Raw genomic sequence first — 22,116 nt, 5'->3', positions numbered from 1 at the left:
GAGCCGTCTCTTCTTCTCAGTCATCTATTCAGACCTTATAAAGGGCAGCACGGTGGCTCAGTGCTTAGCACTTCTGCCTCACAGCACTGGGGTCATGAGTTCAATTTCTGACCATGGCCTTATCTGTGTGGAGTTTGTATGTTCTCCCTGTGTTTGCGTGGGTTTCCTCCGGGTGCTCCGGTTTCCTCCCACACTCCAAAAACAGACCAGTAGGTTAATTGGCTGCTATCAAAAATTAACCCTAGTGTCTCTCTCTCTCTGTGTGTGTGTGTGTGTGTGTGTGTTAGGGAATTTAGACTGTAAGCTCCAATGGGGCAGGGACTGATGTGAATGCGTTCTCTGTACAGCGCTACGGAATCAGTGGCGCTATATAAATAAATGGTGATGATGATGATGATGAGGATGAAGACCCCAACACAATCATAAACAACCCTATTACACACATCCCCGACATTAGGCCACGCTCCCAAACTTTTGTATTGAGAGGGGTTTTCAACCCAATAAGATACCGTCGGGAGCTCTAGGAGGAGATCGTTATTCTGGTGGAGAACACAAACAATGGAACTGTACTAAAATCACAGAAATTAGCTAAAACACTGCAACAGGAATATTACTATACAGCCATATCTTAAAATATACATTTGGATAAATAAAAGAACACGCTCTGCAGCTGTTAGTGCAGAGTACACTATAAATATTCCTTGCCACGTAAACCAATGTTATGCTAACCAGCAAGGTAAACCCAGTCTGCCTTGTTGATGACGATAGTCCGCTAGGTGTGAAAATGATGGTGTAGTGGTTGACTTTCCGTTTTACCATCGGTAAGCAAACCAAAGATGCCACGATAATACTGTCCTATATTTCTTATTATACAAACCTTTAGACTTTTTTAAAAGTATTTTGCTTGTTTTGTTGTTCACTAGAGCAGTCCAACAATAGTCAGATGATCACATAAAAGTTTTATCATCAAGAAGTAAATTCTTTATTCTTCTGTGTTTCGCTCATGACGCAAGGTATTCCCAAACAGTTTGAATTGTTGAGAAGTGACCCACGGTAAGCTGGCCAGAAGCTGTGGTACTTGGATATTCACTGGTATTGCAGCTTTAACATCTAACCTACGATCAGGTTGTAAATGTGCTGAACGTGTGTGCGATAATCTGTCTGTACCACCCTGGGTGTCTGATTGACAGGCTTGATCCACAACTTGGCCTCTCACGTTTGTGACTAAGTTGCACTCTGACACCAATACTTGGTGCTTGCGCTGAGTGAAAGGACCGACCAGCGTGCGGCCAATTCATTTGGATGAATATGGTTTAACTTATCGGGTTAGAAAATGTTTAGAAACATTTTTCTACAATAACCTCCTTGGTGTCTGCTGCACAGATATGTGTTGTTACTTAGGCACTGAGAGGCACGAGGTTCATAAATGATCGGCGGTCCTAGACAATGGGATTTACCGCCGCTATTCTGCTCTGCTACTATACACTCTTGCTGGACATTTCATCTTCTGGATATCTGGTCCTTTCGGTTGTTTGACAGTTGTATCTACCGACAAACCGAACATTCCCATAAACATAATTGCAATGTGTAACACGTATTTTGGAGAGCATTTCTGTGGTTTCCTTTATTTAAATAGCAATTGCTCACATTAAGGTATTGATTTGTACACGTCCTGGCCTCACTCTGTGCTTTTCAGCTATGTGTTTTATATCATCAGGCAGCGCTGCTTCTGTCGCCCTTGGAAACAATACTCTGGATATACTTCTATCCTACACAGAACACAGCAGAGCTGTGTTGTATATAAGGAAAAATAGAAATAACAAAGTCTGATGATATAAGTACTTGGCTGAGAGGGACTGCTGGTGGTGCAGAAAGATACAACTGTATTTAGTACAAATTCGGGGGAGGGGAGACGGCCAATAAAGTTAATGATATGAAAACAACCATTTCACTTTGTGTAGTGTCTTTCATTGGATAATTAACAGGGAACAGTTGAAAATTTAATTTTTTGCCCAACACACCCACTGTACCGATCTTAAGTGAGCGAGGTTTATAGATCATTATCTCAGTGCTGCACTTACCTGATCTCTGTTTACATTCATGCAGTAATAGCCTGGTTTAGTCTCATAGTTTTATAGACTGTACACGTCACTGGATGCTATACTACTAGTATAACCTGATACCATGGCCTGCCGTCTCAGTACTAAATATGGTTACGTTTAACTGGAGCCATAAACACGCTACCTGCTCTCAGTTGATGACAAAGACCATAAACTTTGTGGATTGACATTTGCCTGGGGAAGAATTCTCTTACTCTTCTTCCTTTGCATGAATTCCGTCTTGCAAACCGGTTCAATGGCTTCTGTGAGTTGCTACGGATTTAACTCTTCGCGGTTTCAGCAGCAGACCTCTGCCTTACCTGGTGTCCTGTAATCCTAGCTGCTGGCTGATCGCAAGAACATTTCTTGGCTGTATTTGGTTTCCTTGTTTTGAAATTTGTGGACCTAATGCTCATTGCATATACCGCCTATGCTATGCACATGTAATATGCGGCAATTTCCCAGAGTCTCCTTCAGGCCAGGTAGATCACCGCTGTGCATGCAGACAGCATAGGGATCGCCTTTATTGACCTGTGAGAAGTTAGTGCACCTCAAAGTGAGCTCAAGCGGGGTCCATGCTCAATGGAATGACTTGTACAAGCTTAATGCTAAGGTGTGTACTCACCAGTGCTTATGTGCTCAGATAAATGACCTATTAATCAGTATGGGTAATACTTGCTGGTCAGCCCAAAAATAAATCAAGCTCCAATTAGTGTTTAACCAGAGACTGGTCAGTATAGACAAAAGATTCCTCCTTGTTGCAATTTTATGGTTATTGTTTTTTTTAGTTACGAGTTCTGTGATCCGCATCTTTCCTTTGCTTGCACACACTTTTTCTGTAAACTTTCGTGATCTTGCCCAATCCGTGTTGTTATCATTTGTGCATGCAGATGCACGTGATCGTCTCTATACATCTGGCATCCAAATGCAGAAGCCAGACTGGAACATGAGCAGATAAAACCATCCTGTGAGCACATATCCTACACAAGGAATCTCCACCAAATGCGACATTCCCCGTCACACAGATATTGCAGACCCGCTGCCCCTACAAGTGACCATCGTCCAGGAACCACCACCTCGGTCTCCCGCCACAATACTAAAACAGCAATGGTCACGACAGTAGCACAAGTGGAGCAAAACTGGGGCTATCCTCACAGAGCTCATCAAGCCTCAGCCTTATGCAGCAGCACACAGTGACTGTACACCCTGCACTAACTCACTCTAACATGTGTATTACCAATCTGCATAATTAGACATCGATTTTATATTTTCAGTTATATATTTCACTGTCATCCCATGTACCTGATCTTACCCTCAATAACAAACAAAACTTGTTTAAAAAAAAAAAAAATCCCCCCAAAAAAGCAACAGATTTTCTAGCTTTACCTGGGTATCCTGTGCTTACCATTAAGCTAAGCAACATTGGGGGAAGGCGTCAATCATTGTCAGCCCGATAATCCCACAATGCACTTGTAGAACCATTGTCTTATATCACTTGTGTTTAGCCATCTCAGAGAGCGAGATAGAAGCACACTCCCCGGGTGTCTGTACACACCCAGGTATGATGGCAGCCGGTGGAAGTGGACATTCCTGTATAAACATGACTAGCCGGCTGCCTGCAGTAACCTTCTAGGGCAGCTGCTCCCCTGCAGTAGGCAAAGTGCATTGTTGCAGAATAATAAAAATACAATACACAAGTGTGCCGATGTTTGCATACTTTGCAGTACGTAATATCTGATTAAATGGCGCGTTCGGATGTCATCACATCAGTGTTTGTTAAGAATAACTTCCATAAAAGGAATAAAATTCTGCTGTAAGTTATTAAAGATATAATAAGTCACCGCGGATCTCAGCGACCTATTTAAAAGCCAGAAGCAGCGTCACTAAACATTTCTAATATCCTTATAGCAGGACGTACATTGCCCCATATATTATACGCTCTACTTGGTTACAATCATCTATGCTCAGATGAAAGTCCTTTCCTATAGAATCAGATTTGTAAGACAGTTAAGTAAAGAATATAATAAACATTACAATAACGTGCAAACAGTAAAACAACAAGTGCCTGAAGAATCGATGGGCAAGAAAAGTTCCCCAATCTCATGCTGTTCTTGCTTAAAGTTTATACACAGAGAATATGGTGTACGAGGGGGAAAGGGTCCACAATGCCTCATTACATACATGGCGATCGCAACGCGTTAACGTAATGAGTAAATATTCATATTAAGCTTTAGGTATAGTGGCCTTTCCTTGCTGCCCCCAAAGTACGGCCTATCTTGATGGAGATTTCAGCAGACAGTGCCCGTTACTTATTTTGCATGAATTGTGTTTATTTTATTACATGTCTGTGACCAGATGGGCTTACTTTCACCCGGTCTGTTAGGAGAAGTATGGAGGAAGCTGCTTCCTGCACAGTTTATCTCGGTTTCTCTCTAACCGTCAGTAACCAACTGTTACCGCCCGCTCCTACTGGTGTCACCTTGTCACCAGACACTCGCCAACTGGGAATGCCAACTGCGCAATAGTTGTAGGAGAATTCTGCTGCCGCCACTGGGCTTCTTTGCGGCACCCAGAGCCGCTTACTTCTGGGTAGGTGGTATAGCTGCAGCAGCACCTCTTTGCTGTGGGTTGGCTGGTACCTCCTGACCGCTTACTATGGATCAGGCTGCTGGGTACCAGGCAGAGCATTGGCACGGGCGCAAGGTTCAACACAGGACAGCCGGAGAACGGATTAGAGTGTAAGCTCTTATCTGTTGGTCTCAGGATACAGCAGGTAGTAGTAGCAGGAAGAATCTGTAAGCAGTGATGTGTATTTGCTCAAGGGGTCCTTACAAGGACGATTACACACTAGCTGGAGGTACTGATGATCATCCAGAAGTACAGATGGTACAATACAGTACATGGTCAAACAGAGCTCTTTATATACTGACACATGTTGGCAGGAGGTAAAACAGCCGCCTTTCCTACCTGGCACCACAAAGTCTGAGATATTACATGCAATGATTAGCATCAGAATGTAATATGTTCTCTAAACTTGGATTTAAATGCAATTTAAACTTAACAGAATTTACATCAATAATGTGATTTCCTAAATTACTTGCTGTTAGGTTTCCTATGTCTCCAAGACACAGGATGAAAGTCTAACAACCCCCTCCTGTGCATTCAGGCTAAAAGAGGTCTTGGGCACTCACAAATGAAAAGGCGTAATTCGCATGGGATTTTCTTTCTTACAAACATTTCCTGTAACATATGCATCAGCAATCAATACATTTCTAATTAAAAAATCAGTACATGTGCAATGATACACATTGGCCCATTGCGCCACTAATTGAAATAAATTTATACAATAAGTTATTTTATTTGTGTTCCAGCCACATGGATAAACCATTGGGTGAGAGCACGCGCTCTGTGTACGGAGTTATTGGTGTCCTGGCAGACACCTCTACTGTCACCAAATAGATGACAGTATGGGGTGAAGATGATCACACAGTACCAATAAATAGCATTTAGCATAGCTTTTAGCATTGACCTTGCCTTCAAAGGGAATGGATGCCCTAAAACCATTACACGACCAATAGATTCCACCGATTGTTGGAAACACTCAGGGCTGTAGAGATCTTTAGGCTGGCACCAAACATGCAGCCGTTCGTTAGTCAGAAACATGGTGAAGGATGAATCTTCATCTGACCATATCACCATCACAAGATTCATTTCTAAATGCATACCTATGGGGAAGCCCTTGTCTCCAATATGCTTGGTGTCCTCATTTACACTCACTTCCTATCTATAATGCCAATACTTCATCTAGCACGCAGACATAGATAATAAAATCTGTGCTAGGTGGTGGAAGACATCCGATTTTGTTAATGGTGAACAACTTGGGATATTACAGTTAATTGCAAAAAATATTCACAGCCATGATTGTTGACGGAAATAAACTGTACTCCACTTGTAGAGATTTAACATGTAAAAAGGACAGTATAATGAGTTAATATAACAAATTAAATTGGGAAAACCGCTATGAAGAATGTTACCGGGCTCACCCTTAGACTGCCAATCACCAACTTGCTTCTCTACACCCCCGTCCCACATATCGAAAAGTCATTGGACAAATACTACAACTATATCACTTAGCACATTACCCCCCTACCACACACGTCTGGAATTTATGTGTCATGGCTGCAAAAATACATTATGAGCACAATTACAAACACACTGACATTATCCTATAGCTAAAAAGCCACAAGGCACATATAATACAGACTTCAATAAAGTCTAATACTGTAATGTAGGTTTCTTATTAGGAGAGCAGTACAAGGCTATGTAATGTCTTACGACAGACCAGTTAAGAAAAGTAATTCTCTGCATATTGTTCCTTTGATAATTGTTGTCTAGTTTTGTTAACCCATTAGACAACTACCTTTATACACCAATGATCTAGTAATATAATATACTGCACAGCTGCCACATGTGACCACACCTATAACACCTGTATATATAGATTACCCAGTAGTAGTTACAGACAGGGCGAGCCCGCTCACCCTCCTCCGACTGCTACTGTGTGGTCTGCGGGGGTACTAGGGGCAGGTAACACAGCTGTGATATAAAACAAGAGTACATGGAGCAGACAGCCTCCCATGCAGGGAATAGATTTCTTATCTGATGAACTATTTCAGCAATGCAGAACTCTTCCTGGAAGCCAAGACTCAGCCTCCATCCTGCACACACGGCTCAGATTACAGAGAAAGGATTCACACTGTGCGATTTACTATCAGAACACTACTACACACAGGAAAAGCAAAATGCCATAGCTACAAAGCGGAGGGTAGGTTGGATTCTCAAACAGGCTGTGTGACGTTTGTACTCTCTACTTGTATTTGCGTGGGTTTCCTCCAGGTGCTCCAGTTTCCTCCCGCACAAAAAAAAACAACAAAACAACCACATATTATTAAGTTAATTGGCTCCTATTAAATTGTCCTTAATCTTTCTCTGTCTGTCTGTCTGTTAGGGAATTTAGACTGGGGCAGGGACTGATGTGAGCGAGTTCTCTGTACAGCGCTGTGGAATTAGTGGCGCTATATAAATAAATGGTGTCGGTGATCTCCCGCACCTCCAAGCAAAACGTAGAATGAGATAATAGCCAGGAATGTCTTCCCAACAGGTAACGCGGGCAATATTAATAAAGCTAGCGCAGGGTGTTAGTTGGGGACATTTAGATATCTCCGGCTGCTATGGGGTTTTGTTGTTTTTTTTAAATAAAATGTTCCTCTATGAGGTGGAAGTTAGATTTGCCCTTCCACAGGTGCGTCAATTTGGGCAAGATAAAAAGGGATGGGCAAAGGCTCGCGTATCGTGCTGGGCACAGGCTTGAATAAAGCCGAATATAGCAGCACATGGGCTCTGTCATTTAAAGATCAATAAAATAACGCGGGGTAACTATATGGGGCTTATTGTTAGGCATGATGTTATTATACTAGTAATACATGAGTAATTGTCATGTACATGTAACACCAACAACTACAGGAACGTGCATCAGCCCTACTCTAAAACTGATGCCTCTTCCAAATTTTCCCTTACAAAACTGCCTCATCTTAATATTAAAAGACATTTCTGTGATTTAACAGTGTGATACTCTCTCCAGCACCAAGTGATGAGACCTTCCATCGCTGCCACCTCTGACCCAGAAGAATCTCTAATCCCTACAGCCGCTCAGCTGAGGAACAACCGCAATAGACAACTTATAATTGAAAAAAAAAAAAAAAAGCAGCTGTCAATAATAGACAGCGCTACAAATCAACAATAAAAAATGGTAATATAACCAATGTCTGTGGGATAAATACACACACTTTAGTAAAATTCATACATTTATCAATAACCTATTTGGCCATAAAACACTACAGTGTAAAATGCTAAATATACGAACCAATTGCTAAGAGACGGATGACGAAAACTTCAAGTGGGAAAATATACCCAAACCAAGACCCTGGTACACTGTGACCCCTGCACTCTAGTGCAGATACCATTTCCAACTTACAACCAACTTGGGTGTCAATTCTACATTTAGCGGTCAAATATCTAATATTATTTGTCACCAGAGTGACCACAAAGTGTCAGTCCGAGTATCCGCATCAATGCTGGACAGATACTACCGTTTAATAATACATAATTACACCGCCCTGCAATAAATATCACTGAAGGATCGCTACACAGCTGAATTAGTAATGAAAAGAGAGATCCGTAAAAACATTCAGGGTGTGTGTGACAATAGATTTCTGGAGATCTGGATTACACATTGAGCTACGCAGCCAATATCCCAGCTTATTAATTCTGGACGTGACAAGGTCCTCTGGCACTCGGACGACAGGGGAACGGATGGAGGCCTAAGCTCAGAGCATTTCTCACCAAGAACTCGGCAAAGTACATAAAGCCAGGGCCAACTGTTAGATGCTGGGAATTCTGTAAAGTGCCGGTCATGTCAACAAATAACAACCAGGGGTCGACACATACACACACTAATAGGAGTGGCTATGGAGAATATACCCATTACACACAGCACATGGCAGACCGTATTTGGCCAACATGTAATTTTGTGCAATTATATTACACAGACAAAATGACCAGCCTTGTGCCCCGCCCGGGTAATAAGGCCACCCCGTGCCACGCCCCAGTGCCACATACATTATACTAGTCCTATGGCCACATTATAAGCACACATAACCACCCCAAGTATATGCATTACGACACTGCTTGTTACACTTCTGCCTTGCTCCAACACACATTACAAACACATGACCCACATCACCCAATGAGACGCGAGATGAGGTTCAGCTTACCTTAACAAAGTTATCGGGGAAGGCCCCCCGTTTGCCGTGGATCTCTCCCTCCAGCCACCCCTCCTCATCCAGCTTCTTCACATTCTTGATGATGTCCCCCACCCGTATCGTCAACTCATCTTCGTGTACCGCTGCGTAGTCGTATTCCACAATGTATTCAACTGGAAGAGACCGAAATACAAGGGGATCAATTTATCAGATATCCTGAAGTCACTTTAACATTTACTCCATATTTCATTATATTATTTTCCCCTCTTCTTTTTAAAAAAAAAATAATATTTCACTATAGATTTTTTTCAGCAGCACAACGCTGGGTTAAATTTACTGTAATAACGGTAATCGGTTTAGCGGGGCGATACTCTGGGGGGGGGGGGGTTGAATTCCCCCTATAGAGAATATTGATCGAGAGATAGAGATACACATCTACATAAAACGCTCCATTGAAAAGTGTACATCGTAGACATTTATAGCAAAGTTCATAAAACCTCCAACACACTATTGGCAAATACCAGGCCTTCCTCCCTGAGGTCACCACCACAGGAGTATAATACAGAGGGTGCACATCACACCTGTATGAGCTACACAGGATGTTTCAGTGACCATATACTAAGTGACCGATAGGGGGCAGTGTTGTCCCTGAAACATCACACACCTTGGGAAATAAAGCAGCTCAGATAGGAGCTCTCTGTTTAAACACTGATGTGTACGTCCCCACTCCGTTTCTCCCCGTCATTTGCCATGAAATATTTTTCAGTGTTTCCTTCACTTTCATTACACTTGTAAATGCCTTACATTTTTATTGTGTGGCCATAGCACGGTAGCCATGCTGCAGAATTAAGTATAATGTGAATACATGCCTGATGCACGACAGAATTCATTCCCTGACCAATAGGAGGCAGAGCTGAGTCAAAAAGAAAAAAACAATAAAAACACAACAATATGAACCACTGTGTAACCAAAGTGCAGAGTGAATGTGTTCTCAAATAATTATCTACAACAAGGTAAAAAAAAAAAATCATATTTGTGAAATATAGTACACACTTGCTGCGAGGCATAATAGGGAACTATAGATAGTAAAAAAAAAAAAAAAAAACACAACCAAACCGGATAGGTTAAATACTGACAGAATAATGAACACGAATAGGATAAATTATAACCAAAAGAAAAAAAAAAAAATATATACAACATAGTTCTAAATACATCCCAGGAAACAAAAAGCTTACCAGGCACAAATCATTGATTTTACAACCTATTACCTCTCCCCCAACACAAGTGACACATAATTAGAGGTCATGCCAGTTGTGAAGCTGCGGGACAATGTATGGCTACATACCGTGGCACAGTGCTGGCACTAGGTAAGCCGCCTAGGACAGTGTCTCCGATCACAACGGGAGATCGGAGGGAAGGTGCAGGGTCAGGGCACTGACGGAGAGGAGAGCCAGACAGCCTACTGCAAGTGATTACTGAGATCACACACAAAGGGGATCTTCTCTATATAAGAAAAACGAAACTTACACTCATCATGTGCCCAAAACAAAAGTATTAAAGTCCATGACACAAGCATTTTGTCTCTGTCTTTTTATTCTGACTTTCTTGCATTTTTTCAGTAGCTGTTTCTGCTTTTTTTTCTCGTTATGTTTCTGCTTTGCCCTCTTTTATTAGGAACAAAGGAACAGGACCGGCCTCTGGGGGGAAAGAAATACTAAAGGGTGTAGTTCACCACAGGCTATAGTGTGTGGTTGGAACATTGTTTTTTTTGCTTATTTTAGTCTTTTGGGGGGTTCTTAATTCAAAAAAGCGCAAATCAATGTAAGAGAAAGGAGTTTGTGTGTATAGTGCCAATAGACACAGATTAGTTTTGTCCCAATAACATCTCTCTTCAGCGTGTTAGACCCAAGAGGACGGTACGTGAGACGTGTCCGAGAAGACTCTTGCCCGATCTCACTGCTGTAGGACATGTAGACACTCATGCCAATCACTCGGGCATAAAACCATCTACTTATGCTGCTAAAAAGAAACAGAAGTAATAAAATCTCTATTTAGGGGAAGAGGTGAATTCCCTTTATCAAACATTTGTGTATGAAAGTAGCTCAGCGAGTTTCAGTTCCAGGATTTAATTTTATAGACCCGTAGCCAATGGGTTATTGCAACAAAATGGTTTCATTTAGCAAGAAAAAAACACTTGGATGGTAACATTTTAAACAAAGCATTAACATGATACAACGCAATGGTGGGAACCAGTCCATGAGAAAGCAATCATCCAATCTGGAATCTGCTTTTCAGGCGTCCATCAGCGGACAGGTGGGAACGAGTCTTAAAATACAAGCACGGTTCTGGTTTAAGTGTTTACAAACCTGAAGGGAGAACACAAAAGCAGATCTTTTAAATGGGCGCCACACTGAAACATCACTGTCATATCAACCCATGCTCCTAGCTGAATAGGTCAGAGATACTGTACAGGAGCAGACCGTATACCACGATTAGGTCACATTACTGTATACGTTTATATTTTCTACATATAAAGAAGTCGCTTCCAACGTTTAATAGCTTTATCTGCCATAGGAAAGTGCCTATCCAAGGCTAGGTTGCTACTGAGTGCCCCTGTCCCCTATTCAACTCCACATCATTTGATTGACACTCAGCACTATAACCCAATGCTGGGGCTGTTCATAGTACTGTAAATCCCTGCAGTGTTCTCCCCAGAAAATGTTGCCAGCATCTTGGCATTAAGAAGCAACCGGGTGGGGGCAGTGTAATACTTTGCAATAGTATTGAAAAGTGTTGGAGGTTATTACCAACACCTGCCAGGACTGGTCAGACCGGTGGTCAGTGGTCTAATTACACACTGCTGGCTGTAGTGCTCACATAGTGCCTGTTCTAATAGGAGAAACAATGATGTATTATATTATAACAGGATTCTGTTGGGCTCCAAGAGCCAAGTGTGATACATAAAACAGCCGGGTGGAGCACCCGGGAAATAGGTGCTGGGGAGAGCACTGCCCCATATAACTTGTATCCTACATTAAATAAAACTGCAATTTTAAAAGAAGTCATTTAAATGAACACCAAACCTAAATGTAGGTTATCCTGGAATGCCCTAGTTATCAGTCTAGACAAAGACCATATTGGCCAAAGAAAGGACATATGGCTTTCAGGCACTGCAGGGTCTACATAGGGACAGAAGCACATTTTGATATAAACCCATTCTATTTATATTTGTATAGTCTCCAAGGATAACAGCTAAACAAAATACACAGAAACTGTGCAAAAAGTGTTAGCCACAGACACAGTAATACTGCACGTGAAATACAGCCACTCAGGGGTAGGCCAGAGAGAGTGACCCTCATTAATGATCCCGTCGGTATGGGGGCATGGTGGAACGGGGTCGTTGGGTTGATTTCTCCTTTAAATTAAGCTCCATGGGGTAAATGTATTATGGTCCGGTTTTGTCAACTCGCGGGAGTTCGGCGAGTTGACAGCTTAAATTTAAAGCGGCAGTGCCTTGTAATGGGAAACTTCCCTTTACAAGGCAGCACCGCTTTAAATTTAAGCTGTCAACTCGCCGAACTCCCGCGAGTTGACAAAACCGGACCATAATACATTTACCCCGAGATTTCAAAATGTTGCTTAGTACATTTCAAAGAAAGAAAGTTTTGCTGTTTGTAATGATTTCTGATTTCACAAGAAGAGGTTCAGCCTGTGACCAGAACATGATAAACAGAAGGGACAATACCAAGCTAAATAATGCTTCCATCCCCCTGAACCAAATACATCAGAACGTTCAAATATTAGTAAACTTACATTATCACAAACAACATAAATAAATGTTATACATAAAGGTAGAGGGGTGGGTATAGAGTTTCCATATTTTGCAAATATAGAAAATTCTACAGCAGGAAATTAGCCTGTGTTAAAGTTGCTGTTACTATCTATAGCATTACTTCCTGTCTCACTGTCTGCAGTTTCCACTATCTTTTTTGTATATTTTACTACATTCCCTGTATTTCCATACAGATGAATGAGTTCTAATGAATTTCCAGTCCTCTGTAGCTTTAACAATTTAAATGCTCTCTTTTGCCATAGTATTATTTCCAGTACACGTTGCCATATTCTAATATCATTATGTACTTGCAGCAAGATTTTAAATATTTAGCAAAATATCGAATTCGGTCCCGATGCTGTTATTTAACATTATACTTTCCTCGCCTACAAGCTTCAATGTGTCTGAGCTTATCAAAGTGCCATTCTAAGATTCATACTAATTGCAGCATATATATATTTATTATACACACACACACACACACACACGTTAACCCGTGCATGATACTCATGCATTCTAGTCAAATCAAGCTACTTAAGGTCTTAACAAGGTTCTTGTCATGTATTTGGACCTAGCCCAGGCCTCCTCAGGGGAAGAGCGTTCGTTCCCGACGCAAGCGGCCTTTTTAATGTGTGTTCATGAGGTAAAATGACCTCATGAAAATGAGTTTGACCCCTCAACTCGTAAATTTAGCCTTTACTACCCCTCCCACGGGGGGAAGGGAGGATGATGGAAGTTAACTGACTTGACTATTCTAATTTTTTTGTCAAATAATGTCAGTATACCAAATTTCAGGTCAATTGGATGAGCCCTTTCTGAGAAAATAGTTTTTTCCACACACACATATATAATTTTTCCCAGGTAAATTTTATACCAGGTCCAGCAAAACCCCGGCTAGTTGCTTATTTTACCTCTTGTGAAAAATAAGTCTTAGAATAAGACTCTTTGGCAGGACCAATAGGTTCTTCAGCCATTTTTGTTTGCCAACCAGCTTTTGAAGAAAAGATAAATTTAAGGATGGCTTAAGGATAGAAAGGTGAAAGTTCTTGACCAGCCAAGTCAGAGCCTTGACCTAAATCAGATAGAAAATTTGTGGATGGATTTGGAGAGAGCAGTCCATCGTCGCTCATCACGAAATATGACTGAACTTGGAACAATTCTGCAAGGAAGAAGGGCAAATATTCCGCAATCTAGGTGCACAAAGCCGGTAGAGATACATCCGCACAGACGGGTGGCTGTAATTACAGCAATAGGTGGCTCTACAAAGTATTAAATCTGGGGATTGATCACTTTTTCAAACCTGTCATTTAGTTTTGCATTTCTTATTAATTTTTCAGAAATGTTGCCTTTTTTTTTTCTTCAGTTGAATGTTGTAAGGCGAAAAGTATAAGTATAAGTAAAGCTGGATACAGTTCATACGGTTGTATTAATTTATTTCAATTGTGTAATGGAATAAGGTAGGTAATGATTTCGACACTGTATGAGGATTTTTTACAGGCGCTGTATATGTATGTGGGATTTCAGCTTCAAATCTGCAGTTTATCAATCACCTATAAGGGGGACTATATTTACTTTGTTTGCCTTTTAATTTGTAAGGATTGAATTTCACTGCAATTGTTTATTTTTGGTGCCTGACACCTAACCCTAAATCAGTACTTCACCAGTGTTCTGTCAATGTATCTCTACGCATCTAAACCTTCCACATCATGTCCCCAGATATCCTCCTGCTGGACAGGTTATATATCGACATGTATTACATATACACAAACCAACAAAGAGTAATAGTAAGAGTACCAATAAACCCCTTTAAGAACACCTATATTAAAAGTATAAAACAAATAATGATGCTTAAATTTAAGTAAGAAAAAGAATATTGCCCAATGACTCATCCATCCTTATTATGACAGAGAGGAGACTGCAGACGAGCACTTGAACTGGTTCTCCGGGATGCTACAGAACTCTGCAACAAGCGCACAGCCAGTTTCTGGGCGTGGAATCTTATTAGCATTGTAAAGGATATACCCATTAACAAACTGCAATCATTACCATTAATTAACTGCCATTAAATAATGATTACAATAACATTGAATTGAAATATGTGCCAACTTTTGGTCCCAATGAAGAGCCCAGAACAGGGCATCACTACAGCCATCTGCAGCATTTCAACCACTGCAGCTCAGTAGTACACAACCTCTGATATAGGTCAATGTCAAACAAGGGATTACTCGCCTCTTTAAAGCGGGACTACCACCTGCAGCTAATTACCTCCTTGTCCCCATGCACCGGTTTTCTGGGTTTCGTGTCCCAGCTAAAAACCAGGTCTGTGTGATACTCTGGATGGGGAGAAGGGGGTGAGCTGGAGAACCAATCAAAAGATGAGATCACGCACATCGCAGCTTTTCGATCGCAGCTTTTCATTGGCTCTCCCACTAAATCATTCTCCACTTTAGATGGTAATGGAGCTTTAAGGAAACAGTGATAAACTGGAGACAGATCATGGACAACAGATAAGGGCAGGGTTTGTGGAGTAAAGCTGGGTACACACTACAGAAATTTCGACCAACTTTTTATGCCGAGCGATTTTACATGCGATCGATGGTCCGATCGCTCGGTCCATGGACTGCATACACACTAGCCTTGTTTAGGACGATAAAGGGAAGAGCAGACGTCCCTTTAGCGACTTTTTACAGCCATGTTATCGTGAGCAATGACTGTGATTTCATACTCACTGTTGTGGATCGGTCGGAAGTTTATACACACTACACAGCGGAAACGAGATTGGAACGAAAATATTAAACGGTACGACCAACCAAATGAGGCGACAATCGTCCATTTGGGCAGACTTTCGACCATCGTGTCACTGCACACACTGACCCGACTTTTGAACGAGAGATCGTAGGTCGGCTGATTTAGCCAATTATTGGATGAAAACTGTGTAGTGTGTACCCAGCTTAAGGGGACACCTGGTGGAACGACTATTACAGACACAAGACAATTAAGTGATATTTTACATATAGTGATAGCATTCACTGTGCTCACACTACGTGCCGAAAAAGTGTGTGTTGAATTGGTGGCCATAGCATATTATATTATCTGGGCAATATGCTGTAAACGTGTTTAAGACCTGAATCAGACAATGGTGGACAAATCTATGTTAAAAGGCAGGAGACTGTCAGATGCATTTGGAAGCCACAATGTACTTTTAAGAAGCCTGGCAAGGCCTGCACCCTCCGAGATGTGTAGAAATCACTAAGGATGGCAGAACAATCCGAATCTTATGACTAAAACTTAAAATAGGTAAATCCCCAGAAAAGTATGCAACGCGGAGTACATGCAGCACTTTAATGACTGTAAATATCTAGTGGAAATTCAGTTACTAACTGTACAACTTTCCTGCAACAAAGTCATTATCCATGAAACAGAGGATCATACCTAGAGCGGCAGGTGTGTACAGAAAGCATACCTACCTAGGGCTCACCATTTAATGCTAAACGGCGACGTGTGCTGGTCTTGTATTGTTCACATTTACCTTGCGACTTACATTCTACAGACGCTCCCTTTATTCGGAACACAGAGCAACTATAAAACACATCTTCAGTCTCTCACCTTCACCACACCTAATAACCACAGTTATGTTCAACTCCACCTGCAGACCGCCGACCAGTAAACAAAACAAGGCTATTTAGAACAGCTATTCATATTTACACCAGTTAAATCGTTTTAGATGTTAGACAGAACAATGCACACTTTAAGTTGGATACAACACCACATGTATCCGAGCAGAAGCCAGCAGCTACAGGCCAGGAAGCAGATGAAAGCTCTGACATTGGTTAGTTTCTGCTTTAACGCTCTGATAATTTAAGATGTTTGTATCAGAGCTGAAGTCTCAAGCACAGGGGGAGAGAGCACATACAGCTGTCATTTATGAACATTTAAGGAAACTAGATTTGGAAAGTATTTTAAAATATGGAGCTTTTGGCTACTAATCTCCTATAATCCAATACTTTGTGCTCATTCAGTGATAACTCTTCCAGATTGCTAGAGAGTGAAGAACTATTTTGGCTAACAGGACCACTAACACACACAGATATAACGGTCTAAATTCCCATACTTTGACAGAACACGAAGTTAAAATTTGTATTTACATGTGCCGTGCAGCCTAGTGCACACTATTGTCCTCTGTTATCAGGCTAAGAACAGGCCGACTGCAGTGTGCAGTGGAATTATGGACAGGAAGACTGATGTGTGTAACAAGATTTGTGCCTTCACAAAAGTAGTATCTGAAATGGAGTAACCCCCTTCCCCTCCCCCTCCCCAGAAAAAAACCCAAAACCAAACAGAAGCCAGCACCTCTCTGCAAGCTATGAACACATTAGGATTAGGTTTGCCCACTATGTCCCATCTTTAGGTACTTTACAGACCTGTTAATGTTCCCAGTGATGTCATATGCCCTCCAAATGATGTCACACGCACGTTTTAGCAATGCAATACCTCACAGACACTTGAACAGGACCGACAGGGGACTATGAGAAGAGATGAAAGGATTGTAGGGAAGAGAAGGCAGGCAACGGAAACTCTACAAACTATCTAAAATCCTATAACACATTTTACAGTTTTCCAATAATATTTACAGAAGACAAATGCTAGAAGAAAATCCATAAACTGCAATTTTATGTGGTCCTCTCACCTACACACAGTCATTTTATGGTCTAACAATAATCAGTCTATATAGGGTGGCATTCAATTCCTCCCAGAATACCAACACGGTAAACCTTATTACCGTTAATACAGTCACATTAACCCGGCTTTCTGCTCACAGCTCAGGAAGCCGTGAGCAAAAAGCCGGCGTTGAAATTACCATATTAACGGTAATTATGTGCACTATTACCGTAATGTATGTAATAGTGCACAGGCCGCGTTACTTTTTACAGTAACGTAACTGAATTCCCCCTATAAATCCACTAGGTGCTAGCGACATCTCCGCAGCTGCAGAAGTGACGTAATTAGATCCTGAACATGGCACATTCTGGTGACTATTGGTACAGGCCACATGTACTTATATGTTAACATATACACACATACTTATATACAGGTGTATGCTAAAGTCTCGGCACCCTTTTGACATGACATGCTTAAGTAAAGAGAAGTTCACACACCCTGACATATTTCCTGGACATTTTAACGCAAAAATACCATATGCTGAATTTAACCAAATAGATAAAAATAAAAATCAACAAGTTAGAAAGGGATTACATGATTTCTGTGAACGGACAAGTATAAAAACAATGGCGCTGAGAATAAAGCTGGGAAACTAGTGATTTACCCAGCTAGAATTAAGGAACACTTCCAAAAATTAATAATAAAATAGTAATAACCTCATTCAATGCTCTGTTCCAGCTCCGTAAACACCGATGTTCTGCACCAGCAAGGCAGTGCCCTTATCTCCCTCAGCCTTTGTCCTTTCCAAATAGGTGTGTGGTCACTATGAATAGCGTTATCACATGATCTGGGTAAATATAATTAACATCTACCTCACCCCTTTCCAAAGTCTAAGATTTATAGGTAAAATGAAACGTGTAATACAGGAAATGGAAACCAGCTCGATAATCTAAGGATAACTATCCCATAGGAATTAACAGGTTCCTAAACTACAATTTCTCTCCACTAGACCAAAGATGGATTTCACAGATAACCTGACTAATCCCCTCACATAAAGCAGCAATACCATTACAAATGAGGAACTAAATCAATTTAATTCCAAAGTAAAGTCACAAAAGCTTTGCATTCTGTTCCAAAAACAGCACTTTCCACTAATGAACAATTTACTGTCGACGTTCTCTTTTGTTGATAAATATACAGTTTAACTTGTGCTGTGCCATTTGTCACTTATATCATTCTGGCTCTAACGCAGCGTGTTATATCCTAGCGTTACAGTAAGGTCTGTGTCACATAGATCATTCTGGCTCTAGCGCTATGTGTTATATCCCAGCGTTACAGTAAGGTCTGTGTCACATAGATCATTCTGGCTCTAGCGCTATGTGTTATATCCCAGCGTTACAGTAAGGTCTGTGTCACATAGATCATTCTGGCTCTAGCGCTATGTGTTATATCCCAGCGTTACAGTAAGGTCTGTGTCACATAGATCATTCTGGTTCTAACGCTGTGTGTTATATCCCAGCGTTACAATAAGGTCTGTGTCACATAGATCATTCTGGCTCTAACGCTATGGGGCATATTCAATTGACGGCGGGATCGCCGAAAACCCAGTGCTCGAAAAATATTACCGTTAATACGGTAATTACTTGCTGGATTTCAGATCGCAGCTCCCTGAGCTGCGAGCTGAAATCCAGCGAGTAAATTACCGTATTAATGCTATTTACGCGCAGGATTACCGTATTAACAGTAATATTTTTAAAGTGCGGGGTTTTCGGCGATCCCGCCATCAATTGAATACCCCCCTATGTGTTATAACCCAGCGTTACAGTAAGTTGTGCACATTTTCACTGTAAAAAACATTTCAAGATGGTCCATCCGTGACCGTAGGATTGCCCATTCGGCCACCTTAGTGAAACATTACATTAATGGATCCAGTGCTTGATTACTTTATATTTTCATAACCTCCTTTCCTCTGATCCCCAGAAGATTCCCGTAACATTAGTGTGCATGATATTCAATATGTAAAGGGGGTCGCTCTATACTTGTCCAGCACTCTCCCCACTGCCGAGAGTCACATAACCCACAGTCTCGCACCAATAAGCAGCACTGGGACACGCTGGTCAGCTGAGGCCAGCACTGACATTAGTACGTGCAGAGGTGACTGCCCACGGCCGCTCTTGGTTCAGTTTGGCGGTGTAGGAGGCCAGAAGCTGTGACTGAAAGGAGTGGAGGGAGCCCCAAAGGTATGAAGTTGGCTGCTCGTACTGGCCCATTGGTTGTGCCCAGGTGGATCTCCTCAGAGGAGATGCAGAGGGGGAATGGTTTATTTTGTTTGTATTTTAGTCTTTTTTAAAGTAAGCAAAGCTCCATAAACTTTACTGTCTGGGGGAAAAGAAACCATTACTGAGGCGAGAGGTTCTCTTTAAACGTTATTACGTGTTGCCTTCTCTGCAGCTGTGTGGGCCGGATTCCAACATCTGCGGCTCCAATCAGGCTATGGGGGCAGTTCAGTGACTGGGAAACAGGGGAGGGACAAATACTGCTGGGAAATTGCACCATAGCAACCAGCATTGTGAAAAACACAAATTCAGAACATTGGGGTTCACAGAAGCATCTACAAAACGTATTTAGGGGGTAATAATAATAAAAATACATGCAATCTTAATAAGTGAGCCCTGGTTTTCCCCTGGTCATTTTATTTTAACACTGAAGAATACAGATTGGCTTAAACAGACTGCAACCTTCTGGTATATGTATATGTTCTGCTGGGCTGCAATGAAGCCTGGTCCAACGTAAATAGCCTTTTATTACAGCAAGCAACCTGTTAGGAGAGCGTGTAGCTCCCCAATGCTTGGCCTGTGACTAAGGCTCTTTCTCAAAGGCGGCACTGTCATATTCACAGTACTTCAGTTATACCGCCTGTCAAGTTGAGGGCCTAAATCTGATAGGATGAAATAGAATATTAGATGTCAGGGCCCAAATAAAATATTACATCGTTACATAGAAGTGAACATGATTTTCCCCTCAGATAATAATGCGTTTCCTTTTTAAAACATTTGGTCAATTAGGCCAGTGGGAGGTAATTAGGTTGAGCAGACCCTTTGTGAGGAAACTTAAGATATGCAGATCCTAGATATCCATTGTTTTGATCCTGTATTCCACTTCCTAACCGACTTCCTTTCAATAGGTATTGTAAGCACAAAATAACCACTAGGGGGTAAATGTATCAAACTGAGAGTTTTCCGGTGGGTTTGAAAAGTGGAGATGTTGTCTATACCAACCAATAAGATTCTAGCTGTCATTTTGTAGAATGTACTAAATATTTGACAGCTAGTATCTGATTGGTTTTTCAAACCCACTGGAAAACTCTCAGCTTGATACATATACCCCTAGGTGTGAGTCGGGGAGAGCCATATGCCTAGGTGAGAATCTTGGAGACAGAAGACAAAACCTGAAGGTTCTCTAGGCAGGTATTTAGAAATAGTAGCTTCAAAGAAATGCCTTCATATTTCATATTTTGGGAAATCCATATGTCACTCCGTACTGAGGGCAAAATCCACACAAGGGTTTTAAAACATAGATACCAGCTATACAGGGAACAGCCGTAGTCACATGTATTTCGGATTTAGATCTGATATTGTTTTAATCCCATCATATTTGGTCTTTAAATGTGCGGGAAGTTATGACCAGTTTATTGAAGGGGAAGTTATGTCTCTGAGATATATCTGAGAAAAGTTACCAAAGGTAAAATCTTTAGGAAACGTTTTGAACAAACCCTAGGTGACACCCAGGGGGCATTTCCGCGCCCCACATTAGTATCCACTCTGCCCTGTGAATGCCGTCCCATGTCATTTTGCGTAAAAACCTGTATTGTGAAGGGACAAATTGTCAGTCTTTTGGGAAAATCAATCCACATTGATAAACTGTCCATCTTCCTGGCCAATTTCTCATGGCACAGATTATACAACTCATGTAAGTTATACTCTGAATGTAACCCTTTTTATTTTAAACTGTTTTGCATGTGTATGTTATGTCATTAGTTTATTAATTATTTTTTATGTACCTTTGTACATTAAATCTATAAATTTAGTATCAATAAAAAAGAGGTAAGCGCTCATCTAATATGCAGCCCCTATAGTACAAACGGCAATATATAAAACAGAAAGGGCGCAATGAACATGAAAAAAATGTATAGACAACAAAATGTAAAGACAACAGAAATGTTTATAGCTCCTTTGAACATGTAAGTGGAAGTACCGCGGGATAGTATACCAGAAGGCGTGAGGAGGGGAGAGCAAGTTAAACTAATTCTTACCCTAGAATTCCCTATGTATGCTGGCAGTCCTCGGCAAGCTGTCCAGATAAAACGATGAGTCTCCTATGAATAGAGGCTCCGGAGTGTCCGGGTATCTCGTGTAGCCGCGTCTTGGAACGCGGAAGTGATAGGTTGACCCGCACAAGTACGGTGGTTGATTTGGTACAAAAATGTGGTCCAACGCGTTTCATCTAAAGAAGTTGACACTAACAATTATCTCCTAGCCTCAAGTAATCATCATAGAGGCTGGATACGTAACATACCATCAGGCCAATTCAGGAGACTGAAAAGAAATTGTACCAACCAAGATACCTTCGAAACACAAAGTGATACTTTACGATTAAAGTTCGTAGAAAGGAAATATGATGAAAATCTGGTAGACTCAGCTCTGAA

At 41.3% G+C, this 22,116-nt stretch overlaps 1 protein-coding gene across 3 annotated transcripts in view; it reads right to left on the bottom strand.

The window, feature by feature from the left end:
* The window catches only part of CD2AP (CD2 associated protein), a 71,202-nt gene that overhangs the window by 34,975 nt on the left and 14,111 nt on the right, over positions 1–22,116 (bottom strand). For 2 of the 3 annotated variants that reach the window (XM_075201345.1, XM_075201344.1), the window contains exon 2: positions 8,933–9,093. In XM_075201345.1, coding sequence (XP_075057446.1) covers positions 8,933–9,093 — 161 coding nt within the window. Of the gene's footprint in view, positions 1–8,932; positions 9,094–10,265; positions 10,366–22,116 lie in introns of those variants that run through there. The other variant, XM_075201346.1, reaches the window with a different exon arrangement.

Source organism: Mixophyes fleayi, chromosome 3, assembly GCF_038048845.1.
Source record: "Mixophyes fleayi isolate aMixFle1 chromosome 3, aMixFle1.hap1, whole genome shotgun sequence".
Classification (NCBI taxonomy): Eukaryota; Metazoa; Chordata; class Amphibia; order Anura; family Limnodynastidae; genus Mixophyes; species Mixophyes fleayi.
This window is presented reverse-complemented; position numbering and strand designations above follow the sequence as displayed.